The sequence below is a fragment of the Xenopus laevis genome, chromosome 3L, assembly GCF_017654675.1.
Source record: "Xenopus laevis strain J_2021 chromosome 3L, Xenopus_laevis_v10.1, whole genome shotgun sequence".
Taxonomy (NCBI): domain Eukaryota; kingdom Metazoa; phylum Chordata; class Amphibia; order Anura; family Pipidae; genus Xenopus; species Xenopus laevis.
Genome location: NC_054375.1, coordinates 81434143 through 81451981, shown reverse-complemented (window position 1 = coordinate 81451981; position 17839 = coordinate 81434143). Strand labels below are relative to the sequence as shown.

At 35.6% G+C, this 17839-nt stretch overlaps 1 protein-coding gene across 2 annotated transcripts in view; it reads left to right on the top strand.

Moving 5' to 3' along the window:
* Positions 1 to 17839, top strand: part of LOC108711171 (copine-8) — a 167737-nt gene that overhangs the window by 50159 nt on the left and 99739 nt on the right. For both annotated transcript variants that reach the window (XM_018252626.2, XM_041586448.1), the window contains one exon: positions 9335 to 9375. In XM_018252626.2, the coding sequence (XP_018108115.1) occupies positions 9335 to 9375 (41 nt within the window). The remainder of the gene's footprint in view (positions 1 to 9334; positions 9376 to 17839) is intronic.

Here is a 17839-nt window from a genome sequence, read left to right as displayed (position 1 = left end):
TTTCGGGGAGATTTTCGCCAGAAGAGACAATTAGTTGCCAGGCGACTAAATCTCCCCGAATCTTCCCAGGTGTCTCTGCCCTAAAGGTTCAGGGGTACTTTTTGAGCTCTCACTTAATCTCCTCCAGAATTGGGAACAAAACATCAGAAATTCTGTAGGTTGGTGTCAGTGTAAATCACCACCATTAAAAATTGCATAACCAGCAAAAAAATGCAACTAATCACACTGGCACCAACTAAAAGGTAATTTAGTCAGATGTTATCTGAATTAATTAAGATGTGAATTTTGTCATAAAAGTATATTCCCAACCCTTTTACATTATCTTTCTGGTCTCCCATGCTCTTCTGTGAGGGGACTGCCATAGTCAGCAGTAGTTGGTTTGCATTAGAAACTCTGACAGGCTCAGAAGGGAAAGTCAGGTTGACAAAACAGTCAGGTTTTGGAACTTTAAGTAACAATTACTTGCAAAGCGGGCCTTTCAATAAAAATGATCAAGGCCTATAAGCAACTCTTATGTACATTAATATTTTGAATATTTTTTTTTTGTGTCAATACTTAGGAGTGCCCCTTTACCCTTAGGTGTAGATAAATGGCAATGAATGAGTTTTGTCCTGAGGAATTATCATTATTATATTGGACCATTTACTTACTGAGAATTTGTTTTGTCTCTCCAATATATAGATCTGTGTACTCTTCACTTCACTGGACAGCGTGTAGTTATTGATTAGCCTGTGCCGAGTTGTTTGGGTCATTTGGGTGCACCAGCTTCTGTTTCAGTTTGTTGCTTGGTTTAAAAAAAACAACCAAAAAAAACCCAGAATGCGATTTGTTTTTCTGATATTGGCTTGTGTTCATAGGCCATTTTTGATACATATCAATTAATTAGGCACCGATATTAATATAAGTTGAAACACAGCCCTCTCTTCTTCAAAAAAAAATTAGCCGTTCATTGCACAGAGGGCTTCTCAGTGGACTGTCGATTTTCTTGTTTGAGATCATTTGCACACCAAAAAGGGTTATGAGTTGCACACCTCCATAATTCACAATCATTTGGCCCATGCACCAGACAGCCTGAATGTTACAGTCTGTATATGCAGTTTATTCCAATTCAACACAGTACAGATGGTCTCTGCTCTGAACATTTTGGAAATGGAAAGAGGGATAAAAAGATTTGCCCCTAATTACCATGTTTACTTTACAACATTCGGACACATTTCTGTGGTTGTATGTGTTTTAACAGTTTTGCTAATGAAGGTGAATTGCCTTTTAAGCTGCAAGTCACAGTTTCCCCAAGAGACCTACTTATCTTAACTTGTTGCAATTGCTACAAAAGTATCGAAGTGTAGCTGGTGGCTGTTCTGGGCTCACTGCCAAAAGCCAATTAAGTTAGAAACATTGTATATTTTTCTGGGTGTTTATTGCAGGAGATCAAAGAGAAAGTCGGGACATTTCAGTACCAAACCCGGAATTGTGGGTTGAGCTATCAAAATCGTGAATGTCCCTCGAAAAACGGGACAGTTGGGAGTTATGAACTTGTGACTTGACAATCCTTGAAATTCATCTACTGTACTTTAATTCTAGGGTTACTGGGAAATCTGTTTAATAAGTGATGCTTTTGTAAAAATACAGTGTGTATCCTTAGTAATCCTCCTGGATTCAAAGTAACTTTGTACATAACCATATGCCGTCTACTTTCTTTAATACACATGAGTAGTTTTACACGAATAGGAGTCTTTTGGCAATGCAACCCCTTATGGACGGCACAAAAGACATCTGCTTATATCTGCACATTACAAACCAAATCAATTTATGAATATATGCTAAATTCAATGTTTGTTACTCTAGTAGTGTTGTTTATAGCCCTCAAAGCCTCTCTGTAAAATTGCAGAGAATGTAGTGTACCTAGTGCCACCAGTGTGTGCCATAAGCAGAATGTTTGCCATTCTTCCCATGGCAAGTGGTGGCAGGGTGTTTTGACAGCTGTTTTTTTCCATCTTAGAACAGCGGAGGTCAGATCAATTGGAAAAGACTGAAAAATTCAGTTTCAATTTTTGGTAGTTTCCATATGTGTTTTTTATACATTATTTTCCATTTTACTTTACTCATAGCCTCCCTCCAGGTAATATTGGAATATATTATAACTTCCATTTGTTTCTGATAGCTTTGAAATAAATGGTTACTTTTTGCAGTGAACCATTATAAAGCATCCCTGTATCAGAAGGGATAGATTTCATGGTTTTCATTTGTTTTCCTATTTTTTTTTTGTTACACTTTTTATTGCATTATAGGATGAAATGCAGCAATTTCTTATTTTGAGCAGAAAATACATTCTGCAACTTTGGCTAAGCCAGTCATGCTCCATACTTGGTTAGTTTAAAATTATAAGCAGTTTTAGTTGACAATAATGATATATTAAGCACATTTTATAGTAGTCATAATTTAGTCTGATTTTCAGTGCCATTCATTTTTTGTGACTAAAAAAATATAGATATATAGCTTTTACAAAAATTAATTCTAATTCAGGGGTGCACAAACATAGATTGGGGTCTACAAGAAAATCTTCAGTTAGGGATGAGTAGATTTTGAGCAGAGTATTGTCTACAGAAAACGCATATAAATCACTCTCACTGCTGCTCTGTCAGAGTGAAATATAACACAGTCAAAGTTCATTGCATTGACAGGTATTCATCCTAATCATTTATTTATATAGCAACGAGAAGTTGGCAGGGCTTTACAATAATATTAGGGAGTCTTTACATTTACAAAAAACAATGACACTGTAAGATCATAAGGTCCTGTTCACAATTATAACAAAAAATACATATAAAATTCATAATTGCCCATAGCTTTAAAAGTACATATCATTAGTCAGCACAGTACTTTAAATAACCATGGTGAATATAATCCGTCAGTAACCCCTGGTAGCGGTATTATTGTCTGATGAATAGGGAGACTGCTTTCAGGAGAAACAATAATCTATATACAGAGCTGCTACCTGCATATGCATTATCAATTTTAGCAGGAGTTTTAAAAGCCATCAGGGATAAGTTACACATTAGCCTAACATTTTCCTTTCCATGGACGTGTGTCTTCCGGACTCATAGGCTCCTGTGTTATAAATATAAATACCCATTTCTACTTATACCATTCTGAAAGAACTCTTTATGAATCTGATGTTTTAATGAACTAACAGCCTATCCTGTGGCAAGCAGTAAAAACAGAGGTGATCTGTACCCCCTTATGCTGTACTGTGCACCTGGTGAGTGAGGTTCTGCCCAGGGAAAAATTAAATGACCCCTATTTACAGTATTCTTTGTTAAAATGTCACTATGATCTGTAAAAGGAGATACATCAGTTCCTAGATATATAATTTGTAACAGTTGCTTAATTACTACAAAAACATAGAACTTTACGGTTTGTCTTTTTCACCATGTAACATGAAAAATCTGAATGAACTGAAATTAAACAAATGAATCTATGTGTGTAGTAGCAAAAATTGTTGGCTTTTGCAGGGTATTGCGTTTTGGATTTTATAGGCTGTGACTAATGAAAACAATTTCTTATTCGAACAGTAGTGTTTATTTTGAACATCTGTGGTTTCATTTTAGGAACAATAGAGCAAATTCTGGGCATAAATAGATGTTCTGGATAAAAGTGCAAGCTTTATGAAAGCACAAAGGAAACTTCTTAGAGCTTTCATACATTAGCAATTTACTGGCTTCACATCATTATCATCTACAAATGCTGACTGTGGCACATAAGCTAAGCAGCATCTTCACAACACACTGAAAAGTGCAAGCTTTAACACGACATGAGATAAATAGTGATGGGTGAATTTGTCTCATTTCGCTTAGCCAAAAAATGTGAACATTTCCAGTGAAATTTGCAAATGAGAAAAATTCACGAAAAGCCAATTTTTGACGCCCGCATCAATTTGCGTTAATTTTGATGCCTGCATTAAAGTCAATGGGCTTCCGAATAATGTTGACACACAACAGTGTTGACGTGAGAGACTTTTCCGATGCACGTCCAAATTTTTTTGATGCCGGCGAATTTTCGCGCCAGTTTCACAAATCTATTCACTGGTGGGAAAACGCGGAAATGCGATGCAAATTCAGCCTGAAAAATTTTGCCCATCACTAGAGATAAATTACACTTTATCTGAAATAGTTCTTTGCTTGTAAATAATAATAATCTCTCAGTATCAGGTTGTCCATTATATACAGTAAAAATTTCAAATAACTATTTACTCACAAGGATTACTAGAGAGTAAATAGCCAGTCTGTTCAAAATTTCCGTGACTATTCATAAAAATCAAAGTAATGTAAAAGACTTTAGGATAAATTAACAATAAATTCAAGGCAAATATGTAAAGCACACAGGTATGGGATTGGTTATCCGGAAAACCATTATTCAGAACGCTCCAAAGTACAGAAAGGCTGTCTCCCATAGACTCCATTTTATCCAAATATTAAAAAATGTTTTGTTCCCTTTTTCTTTGTAATGATTAAACAGTACATTCAGGTGCGTTTCAGCCTGTAATGCCGCCTGAGGCGGCGTTTGAAATGCCCGCTAGCTAGTGCAGGGAGTGAAATTGCGCTCTCTGTGATAGAAAAGCCGAATTTACGGTTTAAAAACCAAAAAGTCATGTCTTAAAGTTGCCAGGAGGGGCTTTTTGCCGCCCCTGGTAATTTCTGGGGAGCTGCCACCTGAGGCAAAGTGCTCACCTTGCCTCGTGGCAAAAATGCCCTGAGTACATTGTACTTGATCCAAACGAAGATATAATTAATCCTTATTGGATGCAAACCCAACCTGTTGGGCTTATTTAATGTTTACATGATTTAAGAATTTAGGTATGAAGATCCAGTAACTTAACTAGAGGGGGGCGGGTCCTGGCTTGGGACGTGCAGCCAGGCCCACTCCCCCTCCGTATGCCCGGAAACACTGAAGAAGTCAGTGGCGCGCGAGCTGCCGGGGGGCCCTGAGGGGGTGCGGGCCCTGGCCCAATCGCATCCCCTGCTACCCCGGTAGTTATGCCACTGTGAAGGTCGAAATTACAGAAAGATCAGTTATCTGGAAAACCCCAGGTTCCGAGCAATCTGAATAACATGTCCCATACCTGTATTTCTCTGGACTCTTCTTTGTCTTTGCTATTTTTCTCTTCTTTCCTTTAATTTCTATCCTTTCCATTCCACTCTTATCCCTTTCATTTGCTGTTTTGTGTTCAACCCTGTTCTGCACTTCCCCATTCCCTTTGTCAGTATGAATCAGTGGGTGTCTCTTCTGTTATGGTTGTCTATTGTTGTGTTTGTGGGAGCTTAGTAAAAATGTGCACTTTGCTTGTCTTTGTGCGAGTGTGGTGGGGAGATCAGTTGTGTCATCCTAATTAGGAGGATGTAATTGTCCAAAAATAAAGCAGGACCTGAGGCATAAGGTTTATTTACTGCTTTAATTATTGCTTTATCCAGTTATTTACTATTATAATGTATGACTTGTGGTCAGTCAAATGTATGCACCTGTCTAAATTTGTTATGATGTATATTGAATTTTTTCTGTTTATTCAATAAACTTTTTCACTGCTGAAATACCACTGTTTCAATAAGGCATGTTATATATTAAAAGGAAGTTGCTACTTTGAAAGCTCAGCCAATGATAAACAAATATCCAATTAAGAGGGGTTCTCAAACTTTTTCATATGGCTGTATGACTTTTGGTCAGTCAGTGTTAAAGGGATACTGTCATGGGAAACCATGTTTTTTTCAAAATTCATGTTAATAGTGCTACTACAGCAGATGTCTGCACTGAAATCCAATTATCAAAAGAGCAAACAGATTTTTTTATATTCAATTTTGAAATCTGGGATGGGGCTAGACATATTGTCAGTTTGCCAGCTGCACCAGTCATGTGACTTGTGTCTGCAATTTAGGATGGAACTACTTTCTTGCAGGCTGTTATAATCAGTCTCAGTTGGCTTTTACTATTGAGTGTTAGATCTACCAGGCAGCTGTTATCTTGTATATTGAAAGTTTGTGAGTATAAAAATTTGAAACCACAGACGTTGTAATATCTAAAAGCTGGTAAATGGTTTAAGGGTAAATTAACCCAACAGGTGAAGGAAAAGAGATACTTTACCTAAGACTAAATTTAACTGCACAAAGGGTGTCTTATGTGTTAAAGAAATACTACACTATATACCACTATTTTGTCTCCTACTTATCCTGAGCTATTAGCGCTGGTTTACCTATATATTCTCTACTGTGTTAGGGAGCTGCTATCTGGTTGCTTTTCCATTGTTCTTTTGTTAGGCTGCTGGGGGGGGGGGAAGGGAATGGTGACATCACTCCAACTTTCAGTACAGCAGTAAAGAGTGACTGAAGTTTATCAGAGCACAAGTCACATGACTGGAGGCAGCTGGGAAACAATATGTCTAGCCCCATGTCAGATTTTAAAATTGAATATAAAACAATCTGTTTTCCCATAACAGTATCCCTTTAAGTATATACTTGTCAGGACCTGCGTGGTGTAGAGCCAGGGTCCTTGTACTTACTAGCCACTATTACTCCTGGTTGAGCAACAGGAGGCTCAGTAGCTTTGGGCCTAATGTTAACTAATGTTAATGACTTCCCTCTGCTTTTCTGTTCTAACACCTGCTTGCTCTTTGGATCCAACTTTAGGCATTGCCCTGTTTAAAGGAGAACTAAACCATAAAAATAAACATGGCTAAAAATGCTGAATTTTATATACTGAATGTATTGAACCAGCCTAGAGGTTCAGCATCTCTATAGTAGTAATGATTCAGACCATCAAATTTGTCACATGCTTTTCCCATCCCACAGAACATGTGTAATGGATTAACAGATTAAAGATGGGGAGCTACAGGGGCATATTTGAAGACACAGATCTTAACTACTAAATGGCTGTGGTTGCCTTGGGCTGGTATAGAAACACACAACCTAATGTAGAAAACTTTTATCTTTTAGTAAGATATAGTATTATGGTTCTATTTAGGCTTGCTTTCTTCTCCACCCCAGTGCTGGTATTGTGATCTAACCCATTTGTTGCCTACGTTTACCATTTTTATTCTTCTTCTGACAAGAAAACATTATATGGTTCAGTCAATATTTTTATATGACATTAAAATTGGGAACGTGCAATTGCCCTTGCCTGCTTAACACTCAAAGCAAGATTATCCTTTTACATACACTTGGTGGTGGGAAACTCTTACAAAAACAATGCTGGCTTGACACATCTTTTATACATAAAACTTTAAGTGTTTCTGAAGGCTGAATTTGGTGCACTAGAAACAATAATGAGAAAAGAGAAATCCATAGGACTAGCAACAACAGTATTTTCAATTTCCAGTTTCAGTTGAAATGTGTGAATGTGTCAGATAGTCTGCTTTTCTAGCATCACCTGCTAACCTTTCTGTGGGCCTTCTTGTGTCATAAATACACATTTGTATTTAACATTACTCCCGGAGAGCTTCATCTTCTTGCTACTCTGAAACTTATCTGAGGTCACCACAACTGTAAAATAATCTTGTTCTGTGATAACATGAAAGGATAATTGTGTGTACTGCCTAAAAATATACTGTTTGATGGCATTTGCGAGATCTAAAGATGTCTGCCGTTATTAAGTAAATGCATGTGTGTGTGTTTTAAGTTGAGGAAAATGGAATTTCAAACAACTGGTTGATGCTGTGAGTTGAATGTGTGTTAATGTAACTGTAATACGCTTTTTAGCACAGTAAGCAACACTCACTGCCCCAACTGTGATCTGATCAATTACACCAAAATTAGACATCTGTCTGTCCTTTCAATTCACATAGTGCAGTAAATCAATATGTCTCCATGCTGAACTTGAATTGAGAGCCACTATAAATGTGTTAAAGTGACGCTGTCTCAGACATCAAAATAAAATGGATTTCTTCTTTCCAGAAAACAATGTATAAAAAATAGGGTTTTTGCAGATATTACTGGTTTGCTTGCATTTTAGTTGTCGTAGTCGCTTGCACAAAGGATTGCAGTTTCAGGGGTGATTTATTCTGGAGGTACTAGCTATCTTTTCACTGGATCGTCAAGTCTCAGAAGTCACAAATATTGTATCTGGAAGACAAGTGGACCAAAAATGCCTTAAATGCCCCCACCCAGCCACATTCAATTTGCTTGAATGGAAAATGCCTGAACACCTGTAGGTGTTTCCTATTCAAGTCGGTGGGAGGAGTGGGTGTTGTGCATTTTTCATCTGATTCAAAATTGTTGCTTGCCTAAAGCAAATTCACTATTTGCATGGTATTTCTAATCAAGTTACATCCTGGTTCTCTTCTTACCTTCCTAAAGTTAATGCAACATAGTGTTTTAGGGCAGAAATGCACATCACTTCTACATGTTTCCCATTGAAGTCAAAAAAACGGTCAGTGAAATGTTCTCCATGACATTATTCAAAATGATTGCCTTCTGTTTCTTATGCTGACAAATCCCATTTTTAATTTAATGTGTAAAGTGGTGGTGCCTCGAGGTTTTGTGCCTTGCCCACACACATTTTGTTTGGAAAACCTCATTTATTCATTTGGCTTGTATTACTTGTATGCAGATAATATGCAATATAGCAACAATGTGCGTTTTACTCCCTTGTATATTCCTTGCCATATCTTTCATTCCTCTCAGCTACTTTAAAACGAAACTGAAATCTCACATCTTGGAGCAGCCATGATCAGTCTTGGCTCTTATTGCCCTATGCTCAAACTACTGGAAATGGTTGCAGTTATTATCCACCTATTTATCAAAGTATAGTTAAAATCGGAAGCTCTCTGGGACTGGGACCGTCTTCCTCTTGTGTGTTTTAAAACTTTAATTATATTTATGCACTGCACTGTTTACCTCTTAACCTAATGTATTCTAAAAATGCATGATGCCTGCAAGTAGCTTTGTATACTTTTTATATACAGGTAGCTCTGTATACATACATGCTATAAGAGGACAAATATATATATGAGAGTCAGTGAGAGAGAGTGTGAGTTAAAGAGAGCAAGAACAATGTGTTGGGGGGAAAAAAACACCCCAAACCTTTTCCTTTATGATGGCAGTAAGAATAAATAATCAATAAATGAGTTTCTAATGGCACCTATCAAGTCCATTTCTATGCACATTTACAACCATATTTTATGGATTTGACAGTTTAGCAGGTGGTTTCAGTCTTTAAGTGCCTTTTCTGTGATATGTAAATGCAAATAGTCTGAGACCACATATTGTGATAAAGATGTTACCGTTGCCCTAAACTTGCAAAAAGGCTTAAAAAAGAATTATTAATAGAAATGTTATTTTTCTTCAAACAGGAATCTTTTGGATCGAGACACATTTTCCAAATCAGATCCAAGTAAGTAATGTTTTTTGTTTTGTTGAAAGCAATGTTGTATTAATTAAAAAGCGGAAAGAATCAAATAGGTGCAGAACAGAATTACTATTTTGTCAAAGTTGTAATTCTGTTTTAATCCAATGCAGTATTATGTTTCTTGTTATTGATAGTGTAAATGTATATCATTATTAGATCAGTCATACCTTGTGGGTATTAATGATAAATTCATTTATTTTTTATGTCATTCTGTTAATTGTTCAAGGTGTTTTCTGTTACATTCCTTTTTAATTATTTAACAAGATTATGTATTTTTGAGGTTTCTACAGTGCTTAGTAAACTGGGGGTCACAACATGCAGCAGAAGTACTATTTATATAGGCACATTGTACAGTGTTTTGTTCCCTAACATAACAAGTTATACATGTACAGGTTATTAATAGATTAAATTCCAAATCTGCATTTCTTGATCTGTAAAACATTTAAAGGAAGACCAGCTGGATTTTTGCTTGCTTCTCTATGCTTACTATGACTACCGTTCAATAGGAATGTCATAGGTTTTCTAGTAACATTTCTACATAAGTGGTTTTAAGTAATAATTGCACAAAAAGCAACCAATCAGCATTTACTGGTCACCTGTTTAAAAGCAAACACCAGATTGGTTGCTAGGGGTACTAAACCTTGGCAAACATTTTACCTTTTATTATATTATACATAGGGGTAATGTTATATAAGGAACAGTGTTTAGCCTGAGTATTTCTAAGTGATTACAGTCATAAAATAATTTTAGTGATATAACACATTTACACTGATGATCGCACAAAGGACTATCCTATTTATGGTTTGATATTTACTTTCCTGTGACTGTCCTTTGGAACAAGCAGGAATGTTGTTTAGTCATAAACTAATTTGTTGCCCTGCTCCGTTTACAACCACTGCCCCATTCTCTGAATTATTTAAAGGCTAATTTAAAAGCTATGGGGTTATTCTCTTTTGAGTTAGTTTAGTATGATGTAAAGAGTGAATCTCTGAGACAGTTTGAGACTTGCTTAGAATTGGCCATTCTATAACATACTAAAAGTTAAACGTGAACTGGCCCTTTGAATTTTTATTTCTGTTTTTTGCTAAATGTATTTTTAATAGTGTTGTTTTCGTGTTTTGCTTTTGTTTTACTTTTTTGAAGTTTTAAAGCATTTATCCTTTACTTGACCCATCCTCGTTATCAGAAATATCTGTATAATTTGCATGCAAGGTTAACCATCAATGCTCTGGCTTTAAATGAATGCAACCAAGCCTTTTAGAAAATTCAGATGCTATTTTTGTTTCCCCTGATTAAGGACTGCTTTCTCTCCTCAGACGACTTCTATAATATAAATTTTCCTGCAGTTTGTGACAAGCACAGGGAAATACCTATGTTCACAGGAAGCAGCATTAAACATGTTATACTCATGCCACTAGCCATTATCAGGGGGGAGCAGACAATTCAAAAATAGATCTGTGATCTGCAGGTCTAACAAATCCACAAAAACACCTTACCTGCAGCGAAGTATGCAATGTAAGGTCACAGCTTTTCTTCAGCACAAAATAGGCATCTTAAAATAGATGGTAGCAAGTATGTTGCAAAATAGACAGAATTACTACAGAAAAACCTGTTTGTCTGTTACAAAATTGATGCTTGTTAGACTGTTCTTCAATGAGACAATGATGCTAAACCCAAAGTAACACTGGAGTGGCTCAAAACCTTGATGATTGTAAGGCAATAACAAAGTCATAAGGAAAAACGTTCATAAAGATTCATAGGGATGAATCACTATGACCACAGCACATAAAAATGGGTAAGAAGAAACATGCAAACAGCTCAAAATACATACTAAGAAATGCATTGGTCACAAAGAGAAAAGACCAAAGTGAGTGACTGTTGTAAAAAGTAAAGCCCTATGTCATGACAAGTATTACCCAAAGATTACAATATGGGTGGTTAAAACCATTATAACATGTCCTTCTTTCACTCGTTGTGTGACATAAGCAAAGGTAGCCAAACGAGGCATAATCATATTAAACGGAATATAAAAACCATAATCCTGTTAAAATACACAATTTTAAGATGACTTTAAAAACAATAATAGGTAAGGTATGATGGGGGTTAAGTTATTTACATCTTGCATCAACAAATGCAGTAGAAAGACCAGATATTGTCTTGTCAATGTAATTCTGAGGTGATGACCTGGATGACATCTCCAGACCACTATAATTGGTTTATATAATATAGCGTTCATCTTTCACATTAAAACATCATTGATACAAATTAAAGTCAACAGAGCAATCAAATCCATAAACATGAGTGATGAGCTGTGCTTGCAATGAGGATGAAGAAATGCACAAATATTTAATTTGAATTGATTACACTAGTACTGATGATCATACACTGCATTTGCACTGATAAATGTACTACTATGTTGAGTTTCTTATCTTATAAGCAGCCCCTATTGTAAAATAGAACAGGTCATGGAACTTTAAGGTGGCTTTTAATATCCTTATTTTACAACATGGAGTATGTATTTTTTTTTATAATGCCCAAGTTTGCTAAGGAAATTTCAGTCAATGTTAGAAGCAGATGATTAAACAAAATTCAAATTTTCCAACTATTGATTATTATGGGGTATTTTAACCTACTTTGCAGACCTCACTTATTGATCATAATAATTTTATTAACTGAAGAAATGGAAAGAATACCAAATATCTTGTATTAAAATAATTTAGCTGTAGTAAAAGACATAAGGTTAAATAATGTTAGTTATCTTTTAAATATTACTTGTAAAATCTGCTCATGGTTTTATTCCTGGTTTGTACTATTTTAGACAAATTAGAAAGACCTAACCCATATTATAACCATAATAATATCCAGTAGCAAAACCAGTGATGCAGAGTGGAGTATTTCCACAATGTTCCCCTTGCTCCACCCCCTTTTATATATTTATGTTGTCCTTATTATATTTCTGGTGATTCTAACTTTAGGATTTTTGTTTTATTTTATTTCATTTAAAACCATTTATGTAGTATACTACCTTTTTTTATCATTATACACATATTTTTCTGGAGTCTTATTTAAAGTTTGATTTTGTAAAATGCTTGTAGGCAGACCTACAGAATAAAAGCCAGTCAATACAGTTATGACAAGTTTATTGGCTGCTCACTTATTGACTTTGTTAGATGTTTGCAAAATAGGTACGGTAAGATTTGTCATATGTTTGAAGTATTGATGCCACTTTATCAGTAGTAAATGTGATAATTGTAAATGTAGGGTCATTTTAATATAAAAAACTAATTTTAATATGATTCAGCAATACTTTTCAAGCTATGTAGCTGACATGCAATTAGCTATGGAATGTTGTCACTTTAATGGTAATGATGCAAGTGATCGTGAAATATGTGGGAATGCCTTGAAGTATGTGCTTCCCCTTGCTATTGGAATTAAATGAATCAGTGGTGTTGAGACATTCAGTCCCCCCTAAACCTTTTTCCTGATTCAACAGTTAAACCAGCTTGTAAATAATTATCAGAAAAACAGATATTTTCATGCTGTCAGTTTCCAAACAGGTGCTACTGAAACTCTCAGAAAAATAAAAGAAATGTCAGCTTTGTAAACCTAACATTTAGCAGGTCAGACTTAAAATTGTTCTATCATTTCTCTGTCATTTTGTTCATACTGCATAAAATCTGTTGCAATAAGTGATCTATAATGTGTGTAATGTTCTTTGAATGTTTTGTTTGACCCAAAAGAAGACATAAATACCATTGTTTGAACGTCATCTCCGATTAAGGAAACCTTTTTATAATGTTTTTGGTCCAGAGAATCTTGGTTGATGGCATTGCCACCGAGCCAATGAATTTGAGCAACGTTGTTTTGATGCGCAATGTTCCCCTCATTCATTAGCTTGTTAGCAATGGTGTTTCCCGACGTTTTCTCCACCTATAATCTCTGGATCATGAAACCTATCTTGCACATCCATTTTATGGCCATTGTGGTAATGCCAAGTTTGCCATATTCCAGGAAACAAGACAGTATACACCTTTAAAAAATAGGGGGGTAAGTATAATGGATTTTACAATATTTTGTGCAGATTAGATACTGTATATTTGTGACTTTGAAATCTAAATCTTTTGATGCAATAACTCACAAACTTTAGCACTCTTGTTAGCTTTGAAGGGTAATTCACCTTTAAATTAGTAATTATGATGTAGACAATAGTGTTCTTAGGCAATATGCAATTAGTCTTAATTTTTTAAATATTAAATTGCTGGTCATTATGCTTGGCATTTTAATGGCTTAATTACTTTGAAAACCAGATGACTGTTTGGAAATTAAGATGAAACTTCAAGAAGTTGAAGACAAAGGATAGCAATACAAAATATAAATGGGCACTCATTTATTTGATGAGAGGGTAGTTTTACCAGTAGCAATTCAATAGGGTAAGACTATTTTCAAGCATTTTGCTGCCCAGGGTTGATAAACTGTCCCATCTGCCATTTCCTAAATAATTAAAAAAATCTACAAAAAAAAGAAATCCAAGAAAAAAGTAGCATAGACTAGGACCATCTGTAACATGCTAAAGATTATATAAAGGTGAACTTCCCCTTTACATGTTTTCCATCATTGCACTAGATAACTTGTTAGTCTTTCAGTTACAATATTATTGATCATCCCTCATCTGTCATAAATTCTAGTTGTTACATTGGTTGTTACAATACAATAACATAGTATATTGAAAAAATGTATCCCTATTGTAAAATATAGAGATATTATAAGTCACAGAGGTGTTCCGTGACTGAAGCTGTGTGCTTTTGTACAGGTCATGGAACCCCAAGAATACTTCTAATTAGGGATGAACCGAATCCATTATTTTGGATTCGCCCAAACCCCCAAATCCTTCACAAAAGATTTGGCCAAATAGTGAACCGAACCCTAATTTGCATATGCAAATAAGGGGTGGGAAGGGGAAAATTTTATAGCTTCCGTGTTTTGTGACAAAAAGTATGCATATGCAAATTAGGATTTGGTTCGGCCGAGCAGAAGGATTCAGCCGAATCCTAATCCAAATCCTGGATTCGGTGCATCCCTACTTCTAATATCCATATATTTTACAACTGGGGTTTATTCTTTATTATAATACACAAGCTTCAGTGAGTCGTACGTCACAAATTACATCACTAAGCGCTGGTTGATTATAACCGATGACATCACTATTTACAGGATATTCATGGCTCCTGTGTAATAATTACAAGATACATTTTACTGGCCCAACTTAAAAGAGAAGGAAAGTTAAAATCGCTTTGGGAATGCCAAGTTGCCCGGTACATTCCAGTGATTCTAGTCATTTACTTGTTACCGTGGTCTGGTGCTCCTACCCAGTGTTCATTGAGCGATGCACTGCGGTCCCCTACATGACTTTTTAGTTGCTCCCATGTGCAGAATGGGGACGGCAGCGAGGGGCTCAGAGAACCCCGGCCTTGTGTGTTTTTTGAAGAGGAATGCCAGTCTGGAGTAACAGGTAACAACTTGACACCCACCAATGATTTTGTGTATTTCTCTTTTAAAATACATACAGTAAGCTTTAGAGGAAGCCTATGCAGCTTTAAAAGCTTATGTGTTTAACACCTTATGTTGATTCATTTACTTTTTTATATTGAAAAAGTAATATTTTTCTATTTTCAAATTGTGTTTATTAATTTTCCAAAAAATAAGCCAGTTGTATAGCAAATCATCAACAAAGATATTGATATGACTTCATATGAAGAAAAGCCATATGACTGAGAAAATAATACAGTTTATAGCATAAAAAATGAAGCTGTCCACCCAGTAACACCAATTCTATAAAAACTTTCCAATATACAGTAATGAAATTAAATCACAATCTGAAACATTACTTAAAACATAAATGAAAACAGTCAGTGGTTTCAAAGATATATGTTGAAAGCGGTATTTGTTTACCCCTTCTCCCTATTTGTTGTTAGGCTCTAAATACTGAAGGCAGGAATCATTTCTCTTCCTGGGCTTCTTTTACCTTGCTTCTAGTGCAGAGAACAGAAACGATACTGCTTTAATTTACAAGTAGACATTGACATTAAAACCACTACAACTTAATGAATATCAATGAATATTGGAAGTTGCTTAGAATTACATTTTCTTTACAGTATTCTAATATTTTATATATTTGTCATTTTTATTGTTAGCAGAGTAAATGGTATTGCACTAATCTTCTGCTCTCAAATCTCTGTGCTTTAGCTTTCCGGCACAGGAAGACCTTGTATGTGAATTGATCAGAGTAGCTTGGATTTCAGTTACCCAGTTTTACTTGCTCTTTGGCATTCCCAAACATATAGTCGACAGTTGTTCTGTGATGATTTATAAGGGTAAAATTCTGGTCTTGTTTGCAATTTAAAAGAGACATTTACCTTAAGTTTCAACTGTGTTGCCACAGCTTGTAAATTACCTAAAATTAGATTTTTTGTTGTACCTATTGGATCTTGTTTTTGCAAAACTCTTAGGTCCCACCCCTTTATCTAACTTCTGCGTTTAGTTCCCTCTCTAGTTACCCTGGTGATGGTGGTACTTTTGAGTTGTTGAAGTAGTTCACTCACAATTTGTAGCTAAGGCAAAGTGGGCAGACCAGGGAGGCGCTTGGGAGTGACAATTTGGCATACTCTTCCTATTGCTGTGTGAGTATTTTGTACGCAATGCTTGAACTGCACATAAGGATAAATAATCTATGCTTTGGTCTATCTCAGAGCTAACATCAACCTTCTTTATGACCAAAACTTTTCTTCCATCAGTGTCTCCTATTGAGGTTTCAGCATGAGACAGCTCATTTGCAATAAGCATTTTGCAATTAATGCTCCAGCACAGGTTGTTGGAGGAGGCAGGCTTAAATAGCCCCTTAGTTGTGTTATGCACCTGGATTGAGGGTGTGGGCCTGTGATACAACTACATTGCCTCCTGTGGCTCAACCCAGAGGGGTAGCAGCCAGTACTCACCAGGTGCATTGTTTCTAGAAAGCATCATATAGTTTCTTTAAAATATTCTTTCATTTACTCTGTGCCGTGAGATGTGAATATGTATTAGCTACAACCCCATTAAATAAAGAACTTAATACACCAGACATCAGAGCTCTTAAGCAAGCACAATGCACTATTTCAAATGTTTAATTTTTTAGAGGAAAGAACAAGGGTAGCAACATCCCCTTTAATCATTCACAATTTTGTTAAATTAAGGTAGTATGTAAAGGGGCAGTAGAAATTGAAACTAATTGCAGTTTCCAACTTCCAACTTGGAAATTCTTGCAAGGTAGCTGATCAGAATACTCTTGCACATCTAAAAACCTGTCTGATCGAATTCCACTTTTCTCAAGAAATTGAGGAAGATAGAGGTTCGTGAATGCACAGCCCATTATTAACTGGATGAATTATGTGCAAAAGATTAATGTATTCTTCTAAAATCAATAGTAATGTTTTGGTCATTAACTTCCACCAAATAAGAAAGTTTCCTGCAGCCCTGCTATTGTATTCTGCAGGAAATGTAATGTATGGTCTTTGCAGTTCTCTAGATTTTCTGGTTAGGCTTTAACTATAAATAAGGCAATTACTAGTTTTAATAGAATATAGTTTTAACTAGTTTTAATAAAATATTTTACAGTAAAATATCTAGCATATCTACAACAATGACATATTTAAAAATATGATAGAATGTTTAAACATTTGAGGCTAAAGGCGTGACAACAAAAATGTACAATGAAGACCAATTGCAAATTATCTCAGATTATTACTGTTTATAGTGTAAGAAGGGGCAGACTTTTTGTGATTCAATACAAATATATTTGGTAGTGTTTGAAACCTTGTATAGTTGTGATTTAATAAAGAAAAATACTGTGAAAGGTCACATAAATTCTTAAGTACAAGTTGGAAAATTTATAGAGGTTAATGGAAATTGTCTCAATCAGCCTCACTAAAAATTAATTGTACAATGTGATTTTTGTTTGTGTGTGACTTTTCTCCACTAAAAACCTGACTGTGTCTATCTGAGTTTAAACTAGCGCCCAAGAAGAATTCAGTCATAGATTAAAGGTTGTTAAAGGTTTAAATATATGCATATAAATTGGATGTGGTCTGAAATTAAGTTACATAGTTAAATTGGGTTGAAAAAATCAAGTTCAACCCCTCCAAATGAAAACCCAGCATCCATACACACACCCCTCCCTACTTTTAATTAAATTCTATATTCCCATACCTATACTAACTGTAGAGCTTAGTATCATGATATTATGTCTGTCCAAAAAATCATCCAAGCCATTCTTAAAGGCATTAACTGAATCAGCCATCACAACATCACCCGGCAGTGTATTCCACAACCTCACTGTCCTGACTGAAGAACAGCCTACGTTGCTTCAAATAAAAGTTCTTTTCTTCTAGTCTGAAGGGGTGGCCTCTGGTACGGT